The sequence below is a fragment of the Petromyzon marinus genome, chromosome 18, assembly GCF_048934315.1.
Source record: "Petromyzon marinus isolate PM22_M1 ecotype Great Lakes invasive population chromosome 18, UKy_Petmar_22M1.pri1.0, whole genome shotgun sequence".
NCBI classification, from domain to species: Eukaryota; Metazoa; Chordata; class Hyperoartia; order Petromyzontiformes; family Petromyzontidae; genus Petromyzon; species Petromyzon marinus.
In genome coordinates, this window is record NC_133684.1 from 885,414 (window position 1) to 912,861 (window position 27,448).

Genomic DNA, 27,448 nt, shown 5'->3' on the forward strand with positions numbered 1-27,448 from the left:
ACATTTTCTTCCGGCAACATGACAATACAGCGTAGTGATCGTGTGCCAAATGTGAATCTTCATCGAGCACTTCCCACCCGTGGGGTCATCTTATTGTGAAGCAGCTTTCTTTTCTTCTGTGTCCAGCAGTGAATCGGGCAATCATGAAAACAGATGGCTGATGGCAGTTTCAAAGGACATGCTGGTTTCTGTAAAATGCGATAATAGGAAAAAATATAAAGAAAGGAACATTTGCCTCTGATCGTTGTAAATTGGAACACTTTAAAAATAGATATTCTTTGGAGGAAGACTATGAATTACGTCCACTTTATAGTTTTCGTAAAGATGGTTTCATTACATTTTTTAACTAAATCGTAAGCAACTTTATTTCGTGACGCAATTCATACATTAAGAGTAGCATCGTCGACTGCAGATGTGCGTTGACTATTGTAGATACATTTATACTCACAGACATTCAGTCTGATTCCGATTTTGAATACATGCCCATTGTGCTTAATTTTGAATTAAATAGCCCCACTTCCTTGGGGAATGCGATTTATTTTTTCAACTGCAATGTGGCAAAAAATACCGCTTTCGTCATGACCATAATTGAGTCCCACTGAGTGGCAATGACGCTGCCTGCGGCGCGTGGCTCGTTGGACGTATACTCTCCCTCCGGAGGGGTTTGACAAACGCGCCCGGTGGCGGTCTTCTTAGTGGGTGGCAGATGATGCCATTAAGCAAGTCCACTCGTGCTCCGTGGTAGGCAGGCTACGCAGGAATAAGCCCACACGACCCCTGGCTGATCATTCACCCGCACAGAGAGAGCAGTTTGTATATAACACTGTGAATTGTCAGATGCGACCCGTCTGCTGTTTCCCAGTGCTGAACAGCGTTCATTAAGACGCTTGAACAAGAGTCTTGTGGGTGCCTCGTGTTCATAACAAAATGTAGGTACACTGCATGTTGCATTTTGCACACTCATGTTATACATGAGGACAATGTGGAGATTGGCTGATTACAATGATTAGTCATCCGTAATAATAGCTTACAGTCTACACTGCAGGGTACGATGTTAAAATTGGTGTCTTTGAAATCAAACACAACTGGCAAAGTGTCTGTAAAGCCACGGGCCCCTAATTAGGCATGTGTTAAAAGGATGTTTTTTTTTAATTTCACAGCAGCTACAATGCTCCGTTTCCGGCTCAAATGAACATCTGCTCCGCTCACCTCCTAAACGATTTTTGTTATTTGGCGGCAAACTTAACAATGCATCTCTACGATCCTAAATGAGACAAAACTGAGGCAGGATGTAACGCGTCCTAGCTGCGAGTCATGAAAGGAGACGCGTTGGCAATTCCGTCACGTTTCCCACAAAATAAAGCCAAACGAGCGGCAAAGTTCCGTACGACCGGCATTCAGCCCGAGATGAATGGCTGTGCGTGTTCACAGGATGTGTGTGTGTATGTGTGTGTATGTATGTGTGTGTATGTGAGCGATAGTGTAGCGGTTAGCGCGCTGAGCTACGAAATTGGTTACCAGAGTTCGATCCCCGCTCATGGCCAACACCAGTGACGATTATCTGAACCGGTCCCGAGCCTCCCCTAGGTCGACTCAGCCTCAAATGAGTACCTGGTGCGGTGTGTAAACATCGCCACTAGGGAGACAAAGGCGGTCAGGCGTGGTGCTGGCCACCCACCCCCTCGTGTACCGATCCGGCCTTCATAGGTGCTCGCTAACGGCACTTGCCCCTACAGTCTGTTAAGGCTACACGGGGGATCTTTATCTTTGTATACAGTCCTGCCAAGACGGGGGCTGATGCATGAGGGTGGCTCGTGATAAACGATAAGCGCTAGATTGCTCCGAGCTCAAGGAACATTTTTTTTTTATCCAACAAACTTAGCAATGCATCTCTCTACGATCTTAAATAGCGCAAAACTGTTGACCAACTTAAATGGACCTAACTATTGGCCAGATACCGCGCCTTTAGTCAACAACGTTTTAAAAAGCAGATATGTTTGTGCAGGGTGACGGAGATTTGCGTTTCGCTCCCATTCCCTGCGAACCGATTTGTGTTGGAGCCGACCGTGACATTTCGAATGCACGGATTGAAAATGTATCACGACAAGTCACAGTTGGGTTTCATTTCAAATTGACGTGTAATAATGAATTCAGTCGTTGGTGAAAACAAAGTATGGTTTCCAGTACTCTTGCAATTATATCAGAGATGTAATAGCTGATTATTATTGCTGCGTGACCTGGCTGTTTTCATTGCCAGCATTCTCAGCTTACTGGGTCTGTCAGCGTGCAGATAAGGGTAAATAATCTAGACTTGGCATGAGATGAGCATTGGCAGTGCTTGCACCATAATTCACTCTCTGCTCAAGTCCCAAGCCCTGCAACCAGCATCATATTTATATCCCCCCCCCCCACCTCCCCCCTTAAAATTCTGTCTTCAAGAAATGCACATAAATGTGATTTTGTAATCTCTTGCAGTGTAATTATCGTAATTGTACTGGGTGACAATCTGTCGAGATTTGTTATCTTCTATTCCATTTCCTAATTTACTTCTGCTATTCGGTGACATATATAACTGTTTTAAATTGCAGGCAATGTAATATTTTGAGGATTGGTCTATGATACTGGACTGCGATGCTAGACAATGGTCTTACCTTGCATATGAAGTTTCACCGCATCAGTGTTTACCATATTGCAGACCGTACTTTGTGGTTTAGTTCTAAACAAAGACAAGGTCTGCCTTTCACTGATACTAACTGATTCAATGGCAATATACACCCTCAGTATAATTGTCTAATTGTATTTCAGCAATATGTTACCATCGTTTACATCTAACATGTTACCAGCAATAATGATGGTTCAATTGCTCTGTGAAAAAAAAGAGTGTATGGCATATCTTTTGTTTAAAGATAATATATATTTACAAATTGATTGTTAACAAACATGCACTAACACATATACATAATATCACTAATTTGTTGGTGTATAACAGTTGGATTGCATTACCAGTGGGAAAGCATCCGCTTTTAAACTGTCTGTTTTCCATATCAAACTGTGTGTAAGGTACAGAGTGCTAAACTCCTGGGATATGCATAGTCTGGGAGTCAACAGCATCTGGCAGCCTTATGCTAACTTATAGAAATCCTCGTCGCTTCCATCTGCGTAAACACGCTAAACGCTTTGGCAGACAAGTGTAACGTTCAGATATGTTGTGGCCCTTGTTCATAAGTACACTGCTTACACATTTTTATCTACTTGGCACAGCTTGAGCCAAATATCTTAAGACAGCAAACGCACGCATGGCAACGCTTCATAAAACAACTTTCTTATTTCGCGTTGCATTCTGGGCTACGAAAAGCCTCGCGCTGCTACTTGTGGAAACGTCTGGCATTTGCAGATGCACTTGCACACATAGTCCTCGAAAAGGCCATGATACATAGCATAAGCAAATGTATCACTTACCTCACTTGAAATGTTATGACACACCGGCTAAGTTTCGGCCTTTGAACATATTCAGCTGCAGAAAAAGAATGTAGAGTTCTCATTCAACCCTGCCAACTTTCATGAGTAACTTTCCATCATTCTTGAGAACCCACACTTGCCTGCTGGGTGATTGAACAGTCATCTCTGAATACAAAGGGTTCTGCAAATATGCTGCTTGACTTTGAATTTAAACTAAGGTTCGTCCCAAGTTTCATGATAAGCTATGCTGGACAGTGGTCATTAAGGGTGTATAATTGTATAATTAAATTTATTAAAATGTATTCTCAAGCTCATCGATTTTTTTTAAATGCATATACCTCATATACAATGGGTTCACATGGCCTTATCTGCCACTAGAAGCTGCTACATTCTCTACAAGAGAAAAAAATGGTTCTTGAATTAAATTGTGACCCTGACTTGAACATTAATCAGATTAATAAAGTATTAAAGCTTTCGTGACTTCATAAAATTACTCATTGTTTTTTTCGGTAAAGTCACGTATGTAGAAATACAATAAAATTATATTAAAACAAAACAATCACGACGTTTCGATCACAACACAAACGATCTTCATCAGGTGTCTAGAACAAATCATGGATGTAAATACAATAAAAAAAGATGAGAGACGAGAATTTAACAAACCTAAAAAACATTATGTGAAGCACATCCAGTCAGGCCAATAACACAGTTAGACACTTCTTGGCAGACCACGAATTTCAGAAGAGTGTTAAATTCCGTGTTCAACCTCTGGATTGCACATACCAGTATAGACAGAGTGAAAAAATACGAGGTACACGGTCAGTAGAAATACATGTACAAGTCCACCAAGAGGTAGGGAGGGAGGAAAGACGGACAGAGAGGCAAGGAGAGAGAGAACTTGTACAAGGATTTCTACTGACCGTGTACCTCGTATTTTTTCACTCTGTCTATACTGGTATGTGCAATCCAGAGGTTGAACACGCAATTTAACACTCTTCTGAAATTCGTGGTCTGCCAGGAAGTGTCTAACTGTGTTATTGGCCTGACTGGATGTGCTTCACGTAATGTTTTTTAGGTTTGTTAAATTCTCGTCTCTCATCTTTTTTGTTGTATTTACCTCCATGATTTGTTCTAGACACCTGATGAAGATCGCTTGTGTTGTGATCGAAACGTCGTGATTGTTTTGTTTTAATATAATTTTATTGTATTTCTACATACGTGACTTTACCGAAAAAACCAATGAGTAATTAATCAGATTATGATATGGAAGAATCAGCCATGAGAATAACAGAATATGAATAGTCCACACATTATTGTTTGGAGTATTCATTTCAGGCCTAATATTATCATCAATTATGATATATCTTCTGCTGTATGAAGGCCTTGCCATGTAAATTCCTCACTCCTGCACCTGAACTAATTTCACTACTCTATCTCCCCAGGATACATCATCTCAAGTGCATCCTTTGCTTTAACAGAGGGTGCAACCGAAATAAATACCAGCATTTATCTTGTAGAGATACATCGAGGCTTTGAATGGGGCTTTTTGAAATGATTTAGAAGCATCGTAAATAAGAAAAAACAGACTTTAAATTCATGGTCGAGTGCTCTGTCACAGGACTGCAGTGACATCACCATCACTGCATTGACATCTTGTAGGGTGCCTCCCTTTAAAGTGGCATTTGTGTCAAAGTGACACTACTAAAGGGACATAATGGCACACTTGACTGTCGCTTTGCATTCTTCTTTCTCATTAAAGCAGCCTCACACTTGTGCTGGATAGCCCATGACACAGCTTAGTTACCCAGGTACAAGTGCTGTCGGTTTCTTTGGGTTGCATTATCAGTGTGTCCGTTTGATATTAAGTATTATCTTTTTAGCATTTTAACCTATTACGAACTGACTGCATTGCCTTGCACCGTATGTATCACGTGGCCCGCTTTAAATGCAGAATGCTGCTTGTGCACCATTCGTGTGGAGAGTAATGGAGAGGCGTTAAATAATCCAAGGCCCACTTCCCATACACTCCGTCTCGGTCCTTGTATCATCAAAGAAATCACTTGTGCCCAAGGATCCCTTGGCCACTGTTTGTTGGTTTTGCTAACCCAATATTTTTTTCAATTTAACATGATTGGTTCTGAATAATTTCCAATTCAAAAAACACCATGCACGCGTGTGTAATATATGTGTGTGGAGAGTGATCGCACAGTAGCTCTGCTGTGAGCCTGGTTATCTAAATGTGATTCTGGCCATGGCTAACATCAGTCGTGGGTGATATCTATAACTGGTCCTGGGCGGTGCTGCCACGTCGTAATGGAAAAGGCATTTTTGGGGATTGAAGCTTTGCCAATGAACAGATGCGTGGGCGAAAAATCAGCTGCAGAAGGTTCATGGCAGTGGGCACGGCTATTGTGACCAAGTGTTTGGACAGAATAGCATGTCTTCGGGTGGTTTTGTGTACGTGTTATTTTGGTGTAATTGGTTGAACATGACACTTTGCTAAACAAGTATCGCAATAACTAATAATTCAAAAGTGGAGGCAAGTAATGATACATTAGCATCAACAAAATATACAGAATATAGTGGTTTGGCAATTTTAAAGCTGTGAATGCTTAACTTTTAATAGCAGATTTGGTAAGTGTCACGCTTTTTAAAATGGGAAGTACACCTTCACCTAAACGACCAAATATGGATTGGAAAGTGCTTTGAGAGCGACTGTGGATCCGCATTTTACCCACACGCAGAATGGTCCACAGACGTGAACACTGTTTGTTTTATCCTCTGCCATCAAGCACAGGAGCGTCTTCCACAAAGTGGTAGCGCACTCATATGGCAAAAAGACAAACGACATTCTGTTCTGTTGTTGTGAAAGTGACGGAAATTGTTTTTGTTATGTATAGGTGAACATGTAACGCACCCAGATAGCTGTTTGAAATGCAACGCTTGCTTACATTTCTCCTTCTGTCACATGTTTAACCCTGAGAGCGATGTGCTTTAACACACAGGTGCATGTGGAAGGCGTCTAATGAAATAGCCCATCTTATAATGAGATGGCCAAGGAACCCCGTTGATTGCAGTTGCTTGTTCCATATTGTCATGGGCAAGTTGAAATCAAATGCCCTTGTACGATGAAATCTCTAATTACAGCAAAACAGAACGGTTTGTATGATAGAGAGGTCTCTGATTAAGAAAAAAATTGGATCTTAAGACCAACCATCTGTAAGTCTCCATTAATATAGAGAACTTCCACTGTACGTGACAAATTGAAGCAAATTTTGTTGAAAAGATTCTGGGACATGAAGTTTGGAGATCTCGTTGGGAAAAGGATTTATTGATAAAAATATTGATTTATCCTCGTAGTAATATTCATGGTTTGAATGTACATAGCAGCATATATAGTCTATGAAAACCTTCTTATCTCAAGTGTCTTTAATTAAAATGATTATCTTGGTGCTTTTGTAATTGATCCTTTGTTAAGTACTGAAATGGTAAAAGCTTTAGTGTACATTTCGATTTAAAGCTTTCGTGACTGCAAGGATTCATCTTATTTGGTTCTTTCGGTAAAGCCACGTAGAATGAGCGCTGTCTTCTGGACAGTCCTGTTTCTTCACCTGAGGACGGCTACTTGTGTTGTGGCCGAAACGTCGCGAGAATTTCATTGTTTTATTTTAATATTTTATTCTCATTCTACGTGACTTTACCGAAAGAACCAAAGAAGACTTTAGTGTACACTTCTCTCATTCAGTCACTTGCAGTTGTCCACGTTTACATTGTATTTAAATGTAGTAATTGATATAGCTGATAAGAGACCTATTTCATCTTAATAATACATTTATATATAAGCCCAAAAGCAAGTTTGTTACACATTACATATTACAATGTTTATTGTGCAGGCCTTATGAACTCGTTAAATGGCATTTTATAAAAGAATGCAGCCATAAATGCGATATAGCAAAGAACGAAATTGTGGCCCGATTTGAGTTGTTTTAAATTAAGTTGCTTTAAATTATCTGGTTGGAATGGCACCTTAAGGATGTACAACTCTTTCTGCTCATGTATAACAAGTTATTTATTGAGGATAACTTTTCTGAAAAAAAAGGGTAAATCAATTATTTTGTTATAGTATGTGAGGATGTTGCTTCAGAATATTACTAACATTAGGCTAATCTGATGCTTAGTATGTCAGTCTTAAAGTGTTGCCCTTTACCGTACGTGTATGAATGGATTGTACTATTTACAATATGGTACTTATGCAGGTATCTGTATTTAGATATGTTCAATGTACTTTTTATCCAGAAAATGTCCCTGCTAGAGTTCCATTCTAAATTGTTCATACAAATTAGCTACATGAATGTAAACCTGATTTAATAATACATTTGTCAATTTCTTTCAACGGGTGGCGAGATATTAGCTGCCTCGCCTGGTATACAGGAGTTTATGGGTTCAATCCCAGCCATGACGCCTGCATATTTGGAGTTGGCATGTTCTCCCCGTGGTCACGTGGATTTTTCTCTGGGTCCTCCAGTTTTCCCTCAACATTTAGAAACATGTGTTTCGAGTATTTGACTGCTATACATTTCCACATGATGAGCCACGTTGCTGAGCTATCATTTAGAGTCAAGTCGCCTTTTAAAAATAACTATATAGCTCAGTGGGCCTTGACTGGTAACATACAAATGGTTTTGTTTAGTGATGAGGAATTAATATTGCACAATTGGCAATAAACCGAAGTGGAAGTGCCAGGTATCCAGAGATTATCCTTGTGTATAATTCATATCCAATCAAGAATAACATTAATGCTAATTATCGGAGTGTATTTAAACACCAATAGGCTCAGATATCTGTGAAAAGGAGCTGTGTAGCTCATCAGATTCCTACAGTATAAATAAATATTATCATTCTGTTAATATTGGATGCATTATAGTACATTCCAAATTGTTATTTTTTTACTGTAAGTGATTGAATGAGATCCCTTTCCTACCAATTTCATGTGTACCAAAGATGACTGCATTCTTATCTGCCAAAGCCAACATTTTACTGAAGAAAGGATGCAACATTATTTGTAATAATTGCATGCGTTATCTTCTTTTGATGGCCGACTTAATTATTCTGCCACTTGTTTGACATTGTCTGGAAGTTTCAGCGTGGTGAAATGACATGAAATATTTACACACACAAAGAAAACATAGTTTCCATCTAACTTTTGGTATCAGTAGCAAATACTGGCCCAGCGAGCATAGCCTTTTGAATGCATTTTGAAACCCATTTTAAAAGCATGGGTTTCATAAAAAAAGATTTATATAAATAAAAAAAATACGTAGTGTGTCTTTCGCTGACACACTTAGAGCTTTTCAACTTAGAATAAATAGGCCTCAGAAGGAACTCGGTGCGTTTCACACGAAGATTATTTTGTAGGACGTAGCAGCTGCAAATGCTGGGATTTAGCCCTCAATCTTGCGACACTCTGAGCCACTCTGTGACATTTCCTGAGACTTGCAAAAAATGTATTAAATGCATTGCATGTTTTAAAAATACTACCATAAAACTTGGAGTGCACTGACACAGAGCTTTTCATTGATTTGATGAAAATATAATGCATTGAAAACAGTTTTTTGGCCTTGTTATCTTACTCAACAATTCCAAGCACAAATATTATTTTTGGAATACGTTTTATTTTTCATTATTGGGCACTTGATACACTGCTATAAGTTTATTTTGACTAATTTTTACTCCATACCGTTTAAAAATACATACGTCTCCATTACAACAATCAAAAACTGATCTGCAACAAAAAGTGGCAAATGTTTTCTATTAACATGGTTGATTCCACTATGAATACTGAATTCACTGCCTCCCACACCTCCGATAAGCACGGTTGGCTACGTACAGTCAGAAAGAAGTTCAACATACATACACACGATTTCACACAAGGCATTACTTATATCCATTTTCTGCACCATTTAGTTACATGAAGCAAGGCATTCTTTTGGTATAATTCTTGCCTACAATGTGACCCCAATGGTTAAAAACGTACAATCAGTAATTGTTTTAACATTTCAAATAGAACCCTTGGGGAAAAAAAAAACTCTTGAAACTTCAGTGAGTCTCTCACTGCAATAAAAAATAAAAATCCCAGAAAGCAGAAATTTGAGAGAGAATCGTTTTTTTATGAGGACAAGAAAATACTCAGTCGTTTTATCAATGTGTTCACAAGGATGTGGAATGTTATTTTTCACTTTCTGGTTAATTTGCCTTTGAGTAAGCGACATTTCTCGCTGTGCTGCCAGCATAGTAAATTCAAGAGAACATCAGGTTTAACGCTCTCTCCATAGAACGTAGCTCCTATGTGTTGTCCATGAGCACCAAAGGATTGTTAACGTTAGCATCAGGAGACCCCCTGCCTGCCACATGTCCTCCGAGCTGAGTCCCGACACCAAATCTCTGTGTAGAGTCTCGTGTTCCTGTGACTGGCACTCTGTATTGAAAACAGGATATTAAAGGTACTCTCCGCATACACTCATTCGTGTTACTTTACAAGATTTTCCAATATCGCACAATAACGCGCAATAACGCCTAATGTCAATCTGCAGATTGTGTTGCATGATTTGTACACGTATTTTTTCACTTTAAAAAGTGACAATTTTGTGGCACCCGATTAACAATCGTTGGAAAGCATCGTAAATGTCAGCCATGATCTAGCCACTGCTTAAATAAAGCCCCACCCCAAATCCATCACCATTTCTCAACGTCTTGCAACGTAGCAATCCGACCAGCTGCCACACGAGCCGATTTCATAGTCCCGTCTTGGTAGTTCACACCCTCTGGGGTGTGTTCCCTCCTTTGTCTGCCACTCCATCATTTGTCTCGACCACTGAAACTTAAACTACACTTTTTGATTTAAAGCTTTCGTGACTGCAGTAATTCATATTCTTAGCTCTTTCGGTAAAGTCACGTTGAAGGGAAACAATAAAATAATAAAATATATAAAACAATAAAAAAATTCTCACGAAGTTTCGACCATAACATAAACGGTCGTCATCAGGTGTGAGATTTTTTTATTGTTTATATATATTTTATTGTTTCCTTTCAACGTGACTTTACCGAAAGAGCTAAGAATATAAAACTCAACTTTTGATTTAAAGCTTTCGTGACTGCAGGGATTCATATTCTTGTTTCTTTCGGTAAATTCACGTAGAAGGGAAACAATAAAATAATAAAAATATAAAAAAATATTTGTATTTTTTTATTTTTTCCCTTCTACGTGACTTTACCGAAAGAAACAAGAATATAAAACTAAACTATTTTTTTATTTTACCAGGTAAGGCCCACTGAGCTATGTAGCTCTTTTTCGGAAGTGATCTGGTGTCAAATGATCGTGGCTTATCACGTGGAAATCTATAGCAGCCAATTACTCTAAACTCTTGATGTTGATTCTAAATGTGAAGGGGAAAAACTGGAGCACCTGCAAAAAAATTCACGCAACCACGGGGAGAAGATGCAAACTCCAGATATACAGCAGGTGTCAGGGGTGTGATAGAACCCCCAACCTGCACACCAGGCGAGGTAGCTAACATCTCGCCACCCTGGCGCCCCCACTGGCAATTATCATTAGCCATTCTTAAGATTGTTAATATCCTATCAATTTATATTTATTTATGGATTTCTCCAATCAAAGAAAACATCTCCGAAACTCATCGTGAAAAACGTTGGTGAAAGCGTGCCTCTAACTACCCTTTATTAGGATGTGTTACATTCTGCATACAGTCTCATTCTTGTCAATGTTTTCTACTTCTAAATATTGAAGAGGTACATTTTTCCTTTCACAGGATCAAGTTTTCTTTACATATTCTGGACCAGATGGTGTAATTGTAGATATCACGAAAACAGCGGATACAGTGATTACAACAATATTAGGAAACTTATACTATAACACACTACTATATCGATAGCAATTTATACTTTTAATAATAATCATAAATAATAAACAACATAAATATTTACAAGTGGTGGTTTTGCATTTGTTGCCAATGTTGCTGTGACCTCAATAAACATGCATTCAAATGACTATTGCATGTTAGTAAACATATTAACAAGTCAAGTTATGTAAGGATTGTCACAATTCAATCATTGTTTCTAATCTAGCAAATCTCTCAGTGCACTGACAGTAATTTGTATGTTCTCGGCTATGCTTAAGGTTGGAAGCTCTTGATACATGCAGGACAATTCTGTCACCTTTGCCCCCACAGAGACTCAAATCATTTAATCTCTTTTCTTTAGCATTCTCAGCCCAATGTCATTCATCAAGTCGGCATTAGGCAGGGAAACTGTGATGGAGGACGCTCACGGTGCAGCCACATCTCTATGCACACCAGGTGCTTGCCGAGTCAAGTGCTCGCAACCAGATTCAAGGAAATAAACGCCGCTGCTCTGAGACGCTCAGATTGTATTTGTGCCAAATAGAGGGGAATAAGCCATGGTTGACAGAAGTGCAATTCAGTGTAGGCTTACTCTGCCGTTGGAGCCCGCACAGGATTTGCACTCCAAAGGCCGAGTGCTGGCACCCCTATCGGTGCGTTTACTCGAGAGTGCGTACCCGCAGATCTACGGGTTTTTTTTTACTCTGTACAAAAATGCTTTGTTAGGTTTTTTTTCCTTCTTTAGCAAAGACTTCTGCGAATCGGTGGCAGAGTAACTGGAATAACCGCCTGGGCGTGCATCCTGGCGAGCCATTCTACTGGACGCGTACAAATCCCACCTTGTTTGAAAGTAATCACTCTTGTGAAGAATCGCGAGTGCGGTCAATTCGCTGAGCAGGATCAACAATGCGAGTCTTGTGACTGTCGCCCGTGATAACCCACGTCCGGAGGTTATCTCTCGTGCTCTCGCGCGTGCCTCCGCGAAGCGTTTACACCTGCAGAGAGCGTGCCCACTCTCTGAGCAGATTGTGTAAGCGATGTGATTGCAAACTTATAGATCTACTGTTTGTCCTGCTGTGCGTGCCAGCGCACACTGTATGGTCTCAGACCTGGACCAAGGAACTGGAACAGGCCTGCTTGGGCCAGGCAGATGATGAGCAACACAGCAGTTACCACAAGCACATTTGTTCACCTCTCTGCGTAAGTGCATTGCCAAGTCTATTATACTGACTTAGTATGTTTTGCTGAGAGCCAATAGTGTTTGACCTATGGAAAGATTGGGCCCATTCAGTCGGAATGTGGAATTTCCACCACTGACTGATGAAGAGGCAGGTGATCCTGCCTCTTCATCTGCATAACTGCTCTCCCCAAGAGGCCTCGATGAGGAAGCTCTTAAACCATCTCTGCTAAGTTTTATATAATTATTTGTATGTATTATTAGTTTAAATGTATGTTAACTCATAATCATATGCATGTTTGTACCCATCGTGACATTTAGTCAAGCATTTTTTCCATAAATGTCAGCTAGGAACGCAACCCCTGATTTTAACATTATGTCTGTGAGTTCGCGTGAAGCAATTTCGAGTTCAGTAAGATTTCAAAGGAACACATCCCTTGTGTATATCAGGGGATTCTTGTATTTTATGTGGAAAAACAACCATACTAAGGGGAGAGAATTAAGGGAAGGATGCTTTATTTATGTTGCTACCCAAGTAGAATCACCTTCAGCTGAGAAACGTTTTACCACAGGACAAAATGTCAAAAGACTCGCTCCGGCTTGTGGGTTGCAAGGCTTCCTTTTATTTTACTTTATTTTCACACAATCGTGTTTTACTTCCTACAGTGTTAAAAAAAAAACCCTTCAGTATGCGCGTGGGTATTTCTTCATGCACGTACGGTTTACATCTGCATCGGAGTGCGTCGGAACGAATGCTACATCATTGACAAAACAGGCTCATTCGGCAGGAGAGGCCGAGCTGCATGGAGCCAGAATGAGTTTCCAGGGTTCGTCACCTGAGAACAGACAGAGATGCATTCATTGTACACACGGCTGCTTGCGTGGTGCAAGGCTGTGAAGCGAACCAAGGAATAGTTTGTCTTGGACCTCAACAGCGTTCGGCCTGTCTTTTTGCACGAACCGTAACTTGTGTGCTTTGCCAGACGTAATCCCCAATTTCATACGGGTTTTCAAGCGAGGAGTTTTCACAATCCGGAGTTGTAATGGACGTGACAATTGGGAACGCTTTATTTGCGTTAGAATTAACGTGTAAGTATTGAAAGGCGTTGCTTTAAACAGATTTAAATTAAACACTATGCAAGAGTTGGTTAATTATAAATATAAAGTTTCACTTTGTATTAACAGCCTCATTTTGGAGGTGTTTCATGATTTTTTGGATGCCCTTGTTCTCATGAAGGGGAGCGGGTGTGCCCCCCCCACCCACAAAAATAACTTATCAAAAGTATTTAATTTTTTAGGGTATTTTTATTAAAAGAATGTCCTTAACATTTATTCAGTGAAACAAACGAATGATAATGCTATATCATGAGAGGTGGACTCATCCCTGTTATTTAAATTGTTTGTGTTTTCACAATCATCTTCAGTTATTGCCTGCCCACTGCTGGATAAAGGCTTCCCCCCCCCCTCATGCCATCACCATCCCTCATCGCCCTGCGATGCCACATTCCGTCTCACTCCTGCACGCTGTTTTCATGCATGAGATAATGAGAACAAGAATTTACCGCCCTTTACCAATCAATGGCTGGTTGAAAGCCTCGCAATGCCCGTGTTCATAGCACAGTACGCCAACCACTATGCTGCCATTCTACCAACCCCTTCTAAACAAATTATGCAGCAATGGGTGAGACATCATAACAGTTCCGATTTACGTTTACAATTTTACGAAGAGAAGTTTGGTTTGCCATATCTACGGAACGTATACAGAGGTGGACCAACAAGGTCACATGGATTAGTGGGAGAAAACAAATAATAAAAAAAATGCACAGATGACAGATGTAGAGGAAGACAGCCGGGTAAGGTAGAGTAATGTACGTAGAAAATGTGATGGAGAGTAATCCCGTACTCAGCGGGTTGGCTCCACTAATAGTCGTAATTAAATACATTTTCCCAAAATGCATTGGGCTACATTGATATGTTATGCTTCCACTTGAACGGAGAAGGGCTCTAATGAGATCTTGTACTTGAGCAGAAGTAACTGCTGCAATTATGCACTAAGATAGGAGGTACTGTCTGGAGCCAAAGGCCGCCCTCTGATAACTCGCCAAGCTGCAGGTGTGTGGCTTTTAATTCAAGCCGTGATCTCATGCGAGGCTTGCTTGAAGATCATCATTATCACATTGCTGATGTAAGGAGGAAAGGCAGGGTGGATACTGTTAAAATTCAAGCCCAGGCTGCTGTATAAATGCTCAAGGCTAATCGCACACACCTAACCATCTTGTAAGTGGCATGCGGACATCTAATGCACGGATTTAGCTGACTGGTGTGCTTGTCTTCGTTTATCTGAAATCCAGTGCTGCAATATTCTTTGCTCTACTCAATGGATGCACGTAGCATATGCATTTTTTTTAAGCACGCACACACTTTTGCACAATATTATAACCAGTCACATCAATTCCTACAGAAATTATGAATGCACTCTCTCTTGTGTATTAATGCACTTAAATTAAATTTTAAAGGCCACTCTATCCAAAAGACATGACATAAAAAAATGTAGACATGATTGAATAATTCCAGGGCCGTAAACATCTCAAAAATATATTCATAATAACATATATAACTCATCTCAGTTTTGAATAGCCTAACACCTAATTGCAGGAAAGGGAGAATCATAATAATTCCCTTCAGTGTTTTCAACAAAGCATGTGGAACAATCCGTATTGTATTAGAAGAGGCACTCGCCACCTGTAAGAACTCGGCTGTTTATCATAAGTAGCACTGAGCATCTCCGTTAACCTCAACTCTTCCCATTGCTGGGCCAAGAAGCTGAGTACTGTTGTGCACATTGTGTGTTGTGTGCATAAAGAGGCTTCGTGCTCGAGCTGGCGAATGCACGCGGTACTGAAATAAAATATCACGTGGGAACTGGAATGTTTTCCCAAGTTCTATTTAAGATGCCATCTATAACCAAACATAGTGATAAAACGTGTTACATAAACAATTTACCGTGCTTAATAAATTATGTTTCATTCCAATACGATACATCATGATGAGCATATTAGAAGAGATCTTAAAAAAAATACGTGTTTTAAGTCAGATATTTCATTCTGTGATGTGGTGGATTTGGAGGAGTATCTTACTTGACATATGTATGACTGAGCTGAGATGTAATCTAGAAAGCCCTTCGTTCATTGCATGAAAATCTTCGTGGATTCATAAGAATTTCGAGTGAGCTCACTGAATGTTAGGCAGCTCACTGAGCCATGCCAGCATAACTAAACATGTTGCCAAGACCGGTGGAGACTGTACTCAGGCAAACAGGATGAACGGAGCACATACACAGGGCACATTTCGGAGACTTCTTTACGCTCCGCTGTTTTGAGTCATTTTCTCTTCTTACTTTTGACCTGAATATGTTAAAGGAACTGTGCCAACTACGGATGAAATAAACAGATACATGTATACGGAGAGAATGGCATTTCAAACTTTTCTCATGCTGTTAAAGCGCCTTGAAAGGCAAGGTAACCGAGAATCTGCTTAAAAAAACAATCTGCAAACGTTTGCAGAAGGTGACACTTTGTGACAGCTAGATGGACAGCCAATTTGAATCTCATGAAGCTTGAGAATGAATTTTGACATTGGCCCTGCTTATTTATTTGTAAGTGTGCATTATTGGATGATGCTGCACAGCAACGTCGGGTGCTGGGTGTCTTGGGTCAAGCTGCCTGCAGTTTCCGCGGTGAATGTGGCGTGGACGCGCAGTGTGCCAGCTGGTCTCTTCGCGAATGCCCGACACGTCTGGAGGCTTCGTCGGTGGATGTCTGAGAGATGACAAAATGTCTACAGCTGCCGGCGACCGTAGGCCAGAAGGATGTGGAATGCCAAGCGCTTATCTCGGGGGACTGGAGAGAGTGGGAATTGTGAACCCCTCCTTGCTCATACCAGGCGGATGCCTGCAACGTGTGGCACGGATGGAAAGGTTCGCTGTAATGTAATTTCGAACTGCTGAAGTGAGTGAAACGGAACAAAGTAGCAATGGTTTATCTTTTTTTGTCCTCCTGAAATATCCAAGAGAGATTTAACGCCCGATTATTTTAATTTTATTTTACTGTATTTAAAATGTTGTTTAAAATGCTTCAAATATAAGGGTGTGACATATCACGGCATGCATTTTTCCCCATGTGTTAAATAATTACATTTCATATATCTTAGTATACATGACCAGTGTAGCCTGTGCTATTCACGTCTTGATATATTGTGTCGAACCCATAAGGGTTGCATTGGCTAAATATTCCTTGCACTGTATTAGACATTGCATATATTACTTTTTGAGCAATCAATCGAAGCATCATTATATGCCTACCAGCATCTCATCAGTGGCAAGCACGTCAACCATAACTACTGGCCGTTGCGTGTGTAGAAATCCACCGTTGACTTCCCACAAAGCAAAACTCATTTCACATCCCTGAGAAGGATGATGTGCTGAGTCAACCCAACTGTGACAATCTTTGAATTGTAAGTCAAGCCATCCAACGACATGTGCATGTACAGCTGGATATAGAAATACCGCACAAATATCCGTAAACAACCTGGAGCGGTGTGGGACCCACTCTTTTAATCTTTTGTTCGATTCCCTTTGTCGGCCCCCGTGTTTCTGATCCACGTGTCACGGCCGTTAATGTGAAAAATAAGAAAGAACATTCTCGTAAAGCATATTGGTCCATTGCTTTTCAGTACAATATTAATATCCAGGGCAACGATTGAAGGTTGAACCCAGGATTTTAAATGATGAAATAAAGAGGCGAATGAGAGCAGGATTTCGTGCTTTCAGAGACATTCATTTTCATAATTGAGACATCTGCTGTAGCATATCATACATGTTGCCATTTCGATTTTAAAAAATGTTGGACAATTTCTTAATGCGTACAGTTGTAGTTATCAGGTATGTGTGTGCTTTTCGTAAAGTACTGTTTTGTTTATGTGTGTGTATTGGTGTATGTAAATCTTCCCTCCGGGGTCGATACATGCGTACCACTTTGTCGGAAAGTCAAAATGGGTGTTCTATTGATAAACGTCCTCCGTCATAGCAATGTGGTATTCCCACCGCACAGGGATGTTAACCGAACATCAGCATTACCTCGGTGCTCATTTAAGCAGGAAGTAGCTTTGACTCTGTGTATGTAAAGGCATTTCCATAAAACTGTTATGTTCCATATTGACAGGTGACGGTGTTCACAGGTAACACTGCGTTTGCACCCCATTGTCTATTTGATGACACTCGGAATTGATGAACGCATAAATGTATCAATTGATGCACAAATGCACATCTGACACGGCTTGCGTTTACAAGGAAAGGATCACGCTAATATATTTACATCCCTTTCATCTTTGCTCTGTGCACGCTGATGCATTTGTTGTGAGCGCGCGATGATAACAAACGGAATGCGTGGAAGTCGTACAAATTGCTCACGTTGTGAGCGACACACTCCGTCGCAGCAGCTGTATCGTCCCGTGTATGTACGTTAAACTTCTTTCGTGCCATACATAGCCAACCGCGCAAATCAACGGCTCATTGCCACGTGCTTCTGTCATGTCATCCATTTCCACGTCGCAGGGGCGATTGGCACGGCGCAGCTGCTGGACCGCGAGACGGCGAGCCGATACTGGCTCACGGTGTATGCTACGGACCGGGCCGTCATCCCACGCTTCTCCACACTCCACGTGTACGTGGAGGTGCAGGTACGCCGCGACTCAGTGCCTCCAGAGAGGCCGCTTGCTTCTATCACGACGCAAAAATTAACCACAACACCTTGCTGATCTCGTCAAGGAGCATAAACCACCATCACGCGAACTCCGGTCGTCCTCAGAGCAGCGGCTTTTGGCTGGAATGCTCTTCCTTCCGATATTAGGAAGCCACTGGAGCTATGTATTTTAAATCTAGACTGAAAACTAATTTCTTTAGAACTGATTTTTGTGTTTAGTTTGTCGTCCTTCCCCCGCACCTCCGATTAGCACGGTTGGCTACGTACGGTGCAAAAGAAGTTCAACATACGTACATACAACCAAACAACCAATTGTACAGGTCCACGTTTAGGGCTCATGATCGTCATCATCACTTTATGAATCGTTTGACTAGCTGGAGATTGGTGCAGTCGTTCACGATGCGATGGTGCGATGGTTGGCACACTGGTGGACGATCCACAGGTCGCCAGTTTGGTTCGTCCTCCTGGTGCTGAGTTCGTTAAAGTCTCTCGCCTCTGTCTACCCAGTCATGTAAACGGGTAACCCGCAGGTGACCGGCACGTCGCATGTGGCGGAGTAAAGTGTGGGCACACCGACCTCTTCAAAAATGTATGGTCAGCGTGGAAGAGTAGGCCAAAATACCATCTGGAGGGGTTCTCCAGAGGTACTCATTGGTACACATTTTAATAACCCTAGAGGAATGATATGCTAAGTTGAACCTCTAAAATATTAACTCACAACCTTCCGATTGAGTTGGGCGCTTCAATGTGGAATATATAATGCAATAATTTGTGTACTTAGGAGGGGAGAGTCTTTCATTTATCCCATTGTTTAACCAGCAGTGTATTTTCCTGGAATGTTTGTAACTGTGAGGCATAATACTGGTGACGCACCTTAAACTATAATCCTGCAGTTGCGTGGGGAAGTCCGACTACAAAGTTGTACTTCTGCTTTTTCAAGGAACACTTCTCGCGTGCTCCGTCGGGGATAAGCTTCTTTAAGACGGTTCACGTCCACTCTTGTCGAGGGCTAATCAGCTGTCAGTTGAAATGTGTACACCCAAAGCAAACAGGCCCTCATTATAAACAAGAGGGATTAGGCTTATTCTGTAAAGTAATAGCAACAAATCTTCAGCATGCAAAGCTGAGTCTATGTTTACATCCGTTGGCACAGCAACAGGTGCCCAATATTAATATTGTGAGTTCAAATCAGTTTCAAGTTTTCGACTTGAACTTAACCCCATATTGTGTCGAAGTCAACTGTATCCCTGCCCAAAAGAGAAATGAGGCGGTGCTCAGTTGTATTGGCAGCCCTCCATGAGTGGTGAACATTCCACAGGACGACCGTTGTGGAAATCTCAACAAGTGGTATTTATTGACACAGGAAGGGGTGGTGGGTTGAGTTGACCTCCGGCCAGGCCTTAGCGCCTTTATTGCGAATCGAGCACCCTGAGCAGTGCTCTCCAGTTGAGTCGTATGTGTGTTATGTTATTAGCATTGCTGGTGGTGACTTTTGAGTACAAAGACAAATATCCTCTCCTGCATAGCCTTTAACAGGCAGTTGGGGCAAGTGCTGTTAGCTTGTACATGAGGGTGTCAGCACCATGCCCGACCGCCTTTGTTTCTCCAGCACTGATGTTTACACACTGCACCAGGAACTCATTTAAGACCTAGAGGAGTCCCAGGACCGGCTCAGATATTCATCACCGATGTTGGCCGTGAGCAGGAATCGAACTCGAGTTGTTGGGTTCGAGTGCCGCCCTCGCTCACTGCTACACTCCCGCTCCCCACACGCGTAGACACAAACAAACACACGCACCGTTGTGTTTCAAAATTAGACGAGACGAGCCCGTGTCTCTCCTCCCCGTGCCCAGGACGTCAACGACAACGCCCCGCAGACCTCCGAGCCCGTCTACCTGGCCGAGGTAGCGGAGAATTCCCCCAGAGACGTGCCGGTGGTTCGTGTGGACGCCTGGGACCCAGACACGGGCTCAGGCGAGGGGCTCAAATTCCGCATCGTCAGCGGAAACCCGCAGGGCTTCTTCGTCATCAACTCGAGCACAGGTGGGTGGCATGCGGCACAGCGGCGTGCGACTGTTGCCACCGAATGTACGAACGCCAGAGGTGCCGGTGGCCAGGTGGCTCAGCCACCGATTCGCACGGTTGGTCTACGGTGAGAAAGAAGTTCAACATACATATCCTGGGTATGCATCTGAAGAGCCCCCACCCGTGGTTAAACCTGGTTCTTAAGTGGATTGAGTTGATGGTCTCAGCCGAATTTACCAACGATTGCACAAAAATAAAATTAGGTTTGGCACTTAATTGGAATAAATTACATATTTTAACAATGATAAATGTATTGGTTCGATGGTCATGCTACATAACAGTCTTATAGTGAAGTGTGTGGGAAAGTGCGACCCCGATTGTCTTAAATAAAAACATTGATGTCCTGTGGAAAATTGCTTCCCCAGCTATTCTGACACATGCAGCACAATGCCCTGTGAGATTTAGGAAATGGAATCTTCATCTTATAAAGAATTCAGGGTTACATTCATTAACCACAAAGTGCTTGCTACCAATACCTTGCTGATCTCGTCAAGGAACTTAAACCATCACGCTAACTCCGGTAATCCTCGCAGCGGCATTTGGCAAACCATCGAACAAAGACGGTCACTGCATCGCCCCCTTTTAGATATGCTTTTGCGATCGTCTGGAACGCTCTTCCTTCCGATATTAGGAAGCCACTGGAGCTTTGCACTTTTAAATATCGATTGAAAACTAAATTTCTTTCGAACTGCTTTGTTGTGTTTAGTTTTGTGTCCTCACCTCACACCTCCGATTAGCACGGTTGGCTACATGCGGTGCAAAGTAAGTTCAACATATATATGACATGATGCCGATAGTACAAACAATGTACAAATACACCCATGCCATGGTAGTTGAAGTATTATTCTATAAAGTAGGTAATAAAATTTTGACTCTGAAATACTTTCAGTTGTAGGCTCACACATTTTCTAAAATATTGGAGACAGTGTACCCACAAACAGTGAGGCCAGCATTCCTTTGTGGGACTTTAGGAATGCAAGTTATAATAATGGTCTGCTGACAGCTTTGCCTGCCTCATTTTAAATAGGCTAAAGGGCATACGGCCTTAGTGATATATGGCTTATTAAACAACTGTGTGCATACTCTGTTGCTGCATTTCAGCAGTCACATTTGATTAATTTCATAAAAAATGTGACTATTTATTTGCTGGTGGTTTCATTTAACCATGTGACTACCTCTTTAAAGCCATATCTCACGAGAAGCACAGGCAACATTAATATCCACGGATAAATGAGGTAGCAGCTTTAAAAATCCTATGAGCAAACTTAAACAGATGATTTGGTGGTACTGCATTTAGCAGAGGTGCACACAGCTGAATTAAGAAAAACACTAAACACATTCGTCAATAACACTATGGCCTTAAAATGAAAAATATATATTGGGAGACATGTTGGGCAATGGACCTTCATTATAGCATGCAAAAACATTGTATTTGCTTCATCATGGGACCTTCTTTGCCAGTACCAAAATATGAGGAGGAAAACCTATTCTCAATGTATTTGCTATCAAGAAGTGCCACGAGCAAAATGTTGGATTAATTCTAGCAACATAGTCATTAAAATGTACATTAATAAATGGCCACTGTCTGTTAAGCTCCAAGGCATAATGTGATCAACAGTAATCCTATAACAATTAATCGACTTTAATGATCGTTTACACTCGTGATACACGCATGGAATCATGACGTGAGAATTGTTTCTATTCCCAACTATTTACTTGCTTAACATGTACTAAGTGTACATTTTAGCTACGTGAGAAAACGAGAGAGTACAAACAGGACAGAACAAGTGAGAATATGAATGAGGCAGTAAACACAAACCAAAAAGAAAAAAATTGCCTCTCGAATCAAATCACGACCCAGATTCCTGACAATTCCTCGAATCACCGGGTGAGAGTGGGGGAGAAAGAATCCCTATCAGACAGGTACCATATACTTCTAAAAAAAATTGATTTTTAAATATAAAGTGGTAGAGTTTCCATGAGTTTATCAGGTGTTATTCTCTGAATGTGAACACGAATACAAAATAAAGAAGAGCCACTCGAGCAATTGTTCTTAAAACATTAATTTTCAAGCCGCCCCACTGGATATCTTCCTTTTGTCACCATTATTCAAGCAACGATATTAACCACTGCATTTCACACGTTGGCGGAATGTCCAGTGAAGGCCGAGCGTGATGCCTGGTGTTTGAGATTGTCTGCGTCAGTGCACTGGGTTCATGGTTCTGACTCCATCGCTCACTCGCGAGGTTAGCAGGGCCCATAGGCAGCATTGAAGGAAGTGGCACTTATCAGGGAGCCATAATAGGTTGATGATAGCCAGGTTCCCTTGTAAGCGGAGTGCCTCCAAACAAGGATACCCTTCAACGTGGCAATTGTGCATTCCATGAATTTTTGCTGCTCCTTTTACATTGATAGTGTCGTTTTGCGGACAGACAGTAATCACACTTAAGTCATGATGCATGGCTCCTGTCTGAATGTAAAATAAAATAAATAAAAATATTTATCATCGGTAGTAAATTTTTCAACCATCTACGGGTGTACATACAAGACAAATGGAGAGCCTTTAAGGCCGGGTACTCTATGACAAAGCCAGAATGATTTCAGTAATAGATTGTACAAGACAGACCATTTTATGGCTCTTCCTTAACTCTTAACCCCATGCGAATTATAATAGCATGGTTAATAAAATGATGCAGCATTGAACCTTAAGGGTGGCTTGTTTCTAGGGTATTGTGCGAGAGACCCTGCGGGTAACCCAAGCATCGCTCTCTCTCACCACAAGTCTCACCACAAGCGCCATTGGCGTTGCGTTCCGCGAGTCGTTCATTCCTGCCCATGTCACAGGGCTGCTGAAAAATACAGCGGTAACAAATCCAACTATTGTATTACATTTATTTTAACGTGGTTTTGTTCTGTAAAAAAAAAGGATGATAAGATCGGCGTCCACCCTTAACTCATTGTGGATACGTTCACATGGGCGGTGGAATCATGTACAGAATCTGCGTGCTTATAAATACACACACACTTTAACGGTACAGTGGACATGGATGTATTAGGTACGTTATGGGGTCACCTCCCAAGCGATCTAGTTGCTCCATTTTCCTCAGTGATTGTGTTAGCATATAATACACTTAACATTGAAATGTATCAAAATTTATCTTCCACACAAGAATTAATTTTGATTTTAATGAATCAATATATGAATCATCACATGCCTAATATTCACGTATGGAAGCGGGTGTGAGGGTGGGGTGATTAGTGATTTCACCGTTCGTACATTTCTCTGATATTGTCGCAGGGTAATTATTAGCACACCGACCTTGCAATCCAGAGGTCGCTGGTTTGATCTGCCTGGTGAGGCATTTGAAACAATGGTGGAAGTCTCTTAAATCCCAACCATGGTGCAATTTTCAATGGCAGGTCGCATGTGATGGGGTAAAGTGTGAGTACTGCCACTATTTCCAAGACATGTACCTATGTATGCTGAACTTCTTTCGCACCGTACGTAGCCAGCCGTGTTAATCTGGCCATACCTACTATAATCACGCAGGAATGTCTGTCCTTAACGCTCGTGACGTCACTCCACATTGACCAGCCCCCCTTATTAATATTCATGAGCAGGTGACGTCCTCCAAATGGACAGCCCCACCACTCCTCACTAATAATGCGCAAGTGACGTCACTCCACATCGAACAGCCCTCCTCATTAATAATCATGAACAGGTTACGTCCTCCACATGGACCCCCCCTCATTAATAATCATGAGCAGGTGACGTCACTCCACATCGAACAGCCCCCCTCATTAATAATCATGAACAGGTTACGTCCTCCACATGGACCCCCCTCATTAATAATCATGAGCAGGTGACGTCACTCCACATTGAACAGCCCCCCTCATAAATAATCATTACAATGTGACGTCCTCCAAATGGACACCCTCCCCACCATGAATAATAATTAGCGGCTGACGTCACTCCACATGGGGGGGGGGGGGGCGAGGTGCCTCCTCCCCCCTCCTCGGCGTCAACTCACAACCCTCACTACAAAGGCAGAACCCTCACGTCATCACGTGATCTCCGTAACGCTGTTGTTGAGACATAGAAGTAAAAAGGACGTCATGATTAACACGGGATTATAACCTTTACATGAAATAAGTCTGTGTCACGGCGCCCTTACAAATTGCACACGCATTGACGCAATGAATATATCACGTCGCGGTCTGCTTTTCGCTTGCAAGTTTCAGATTTACTGCAATAGACCCGTCCTTGGACGGGCAAAAGGCTCGTCTTGGAAGAATAGCCCAAATGTCTTCTAAAAGCGCACACGAGACCTTCCACGAGTGACGCCTCTTCCACCAGCAGTGATGACAGCTGGCAATTGCAGGGCTGCACCTTTACCATTTCCCTTTACACTTCTCTCTGAGCCAGGTTCACTTGCGGGCCATTCGCATCACTGGGGGCCACCAGGTGTCTGAGGCTGACCTGGCTGTCCCTCCTCGCCTATGTCAGCTGAAACTTAAATGGAGCACCTCGTATTGTGTGTAAGCATGAGTATTGGCGAAACAAACACCACGGACTGGGTGTGGTGCTGGCCACAAAACTCTCTCGTACACAGTGACACCCCTCATTAGTGCTTGCGATAAGAGCACTTCGCTAACAGGAGGATCGTTGTCTCTCCCCCCTCAACACTGAGGATTCATACACGTGTGTTATTGTTCGTGTGACGTTGTGTAGGAATGTAAATGCGGAGATATATTCACCCAAAAATGTATGCAAATAATGTGTAACTGCATTGGCATGGGACCGTTCAACCACATACCCGTAATTGGAATTTTCTGTGTAATTTCGAAAATTGTGGAAAATGTACACATAATTTAAATGGCTTGCATATGCGGCGAACTTGTGCATGAGTGTGTCTGTTTAGTGGGGAGCGGTGGCTCAGTGGTAATCACGTTGCTTTACGAACCCGGCGACCAGAGTTCGATTCCCGCTTACGGTCAACACCAGTGATAGCGATTATCTAAACTGGTCCTGGGCCTCACCTAGGTCGACTCAGGTTCAAATAAGTACCTGGTGCAGTGTGTAAACATCACCAGTCGGGAGACAAAGGCGGCCGAGCGTGGTGCTAGCCACCCACCGCCTCGTGTGCCGTGCCTTGCCGGCCTTCATAGGTGCTACTCGCTTACAGTCTGTTAAGGCTATACAGTGAGGGAAAAAAGTATTTGATCCGCTGCTGATTTTGTACGTTTGCCCCCTGACAAAGAAATGATCAGTCAATAATTTTTATGGTAGGTTTATTTGAACAGTGAGAGACAGAATAACAACAAAATGCATGTCAAAAATGTTATAAATTGATTTGCATTTTAATGAGGGAAATAAGTATTTGACCCCTCTGCAAAACATGACTTAGTACTTGGTGGCAAAACCTTGTTGGCAATCACAGAGGTGAGACGTTTCTTGTAGTTGGCCACCAGGTTTGCACACATCTCAGGAGGGATTTTGACCCACTCCTCTTTGCAGATCTTCTCCAAGTCATTAAGGTTTCGAGGCTGACGTTTGGCAACTCGAACCTTCAGCTCCCTCCACAGATTTTATATGGAATTAAGGTCTGGAGACTGGCTAGGCCACTCCAGGACCTTAATGTGCTTCTTCTTGAGCCACTCCTTTGTTGCCTTGGCCGTGTGTTTTGGGTCATTGTCATACTGGAATACCCAGCCACGACCCATTTTCAACCCTGGCTGAGGGAAGGAGGTTCTCACCCAACATTTGACGGTACATGGCCCCGTCCATCGTCCCTTTGATGCGGTGAAGTTGTCCTGTCCCCTTAGCAGAAAAAAAACCCCAAAGCATAATGTTTACACCTCCATGTTTGACGGTGGGGATGGTGTTCTTGGGGTCAAAGGCACCATTCCTCCTCCTCCAAACACGGCGAGTTGAGTTGATGCCAAAGAGCTCCATTTTGGTTTCATCTGACCACAACACTTTCACCCAGTTGTCCTCTGAATCATTCAGATCTTCATTGCCAAACTTCAGACGGGCATGTATATGTGCTTTCTTGAGCAGGGGGACCTTGCGGGCGCTGCAGGATTTCAGTCCTTCACGGCGTATTGTGTTACCAATTGTTTTCTTGGTTACTATGGTCCCAGCTGCCTTGAGCTCATTGACAAGATCCTCCCGTGTAGTTCTGGGCTGATTCCTCACCGTTCTCATGATCATTGCAACTCCACGAGGTGAGATCTTGCATGGAGCCCCAGACCGAGGGAGATTGACAGTTCTTTTGTATTTCTTCCATTTGCGAATAATCGCACCAACTGTTGTCACCTTCTCACCAAGCTGCTTGGCAATGGTTTTGTAGCCCATTCCAGCCTTGTGTAGGTCTACAATCTTGTCCCTGACATCCTTGGAGAGCTCTTTGGTCTTGGCCATGGTGGAGAGTTTGGAATCTGATTGATTGATTGCTTCTGTGGACAGGTGTCTTTTATACAGGTAGCAAGCTGAGATTAGGAGCACTCCCTTTAAGAGTGTGCTCCTAATCTCAGCTCGTTACCTGTATAAAAGACACCTGGGAGCCAGAAATCTTTCTGATTGAGAGGGGGTCAAATACTTATTTCCCTCATTAAAATGCCAATCAATTTATAACATGTTTGACATGCGTTTTCCTGGATTTTCTTGTTGTTATTCTGTCTCTCACTCATCAAATAAACCTAACATTAAAATTATAGACTGATCATTTCTTTGTCAGTGGGCAAACGTACAAAATCAGCAGGGGATCAAATACTTTTTACCCTCATTGTACGGGGCCTTGTCTGTGTGTGTTGGGTGTGTGTGTGTTTGCCTCTGTGTCTGTGTGTGTGTCTGTTTGTGTTGGGTGTGTGTGTGTTGGGTGTGTGTGTGTGTCTGTGTGTGTCTGTGTGTGTTTGTGTATTCATGGGGGCAGGTGTTCTGCACTCATGAAAGCAGCCCGATGATTACGCCCTTTGTAATTAAGCTTGGCAACAGATCTAAATATAGACTCTTGATGTGAAATTAAATGCTCCGTTTTGACAGGCCCACA

The 27,448-nt window shown here is 42.1% G+C and overlaps 1 protein-coding gene across 5 annotated transcripts in view; it reads left to right on the forward strand.

The window, feature by feature from the left end:
* Nucleotides 1-27,448, forward strand: part of LOC116943524 (protocadherin Fat 1-like) — a 262,019-nt gene that overhangs the window by 84,244 nt on the left and 150,327 nt on the right. For all 5 annotated transcript variants that reach the window (XM_032956433.2, XM_032956428.2, XM_032956432.2 and 2 more), the window contains exons 3-4: nucleotides 18,164-18,288; nucleotides 20,165-20,354. In XM_032956433.2, the coding sequence (XP_032812324.2) occupies nucleotides 18,164-18,288; nucleotides 20,165-20,354 (315 nt within the window). The remainder of the gene's footprint in view (nucleotides 1-18,163; nucleotides 18,289-20,164; nucleotides 20,355-27,448) is intronic.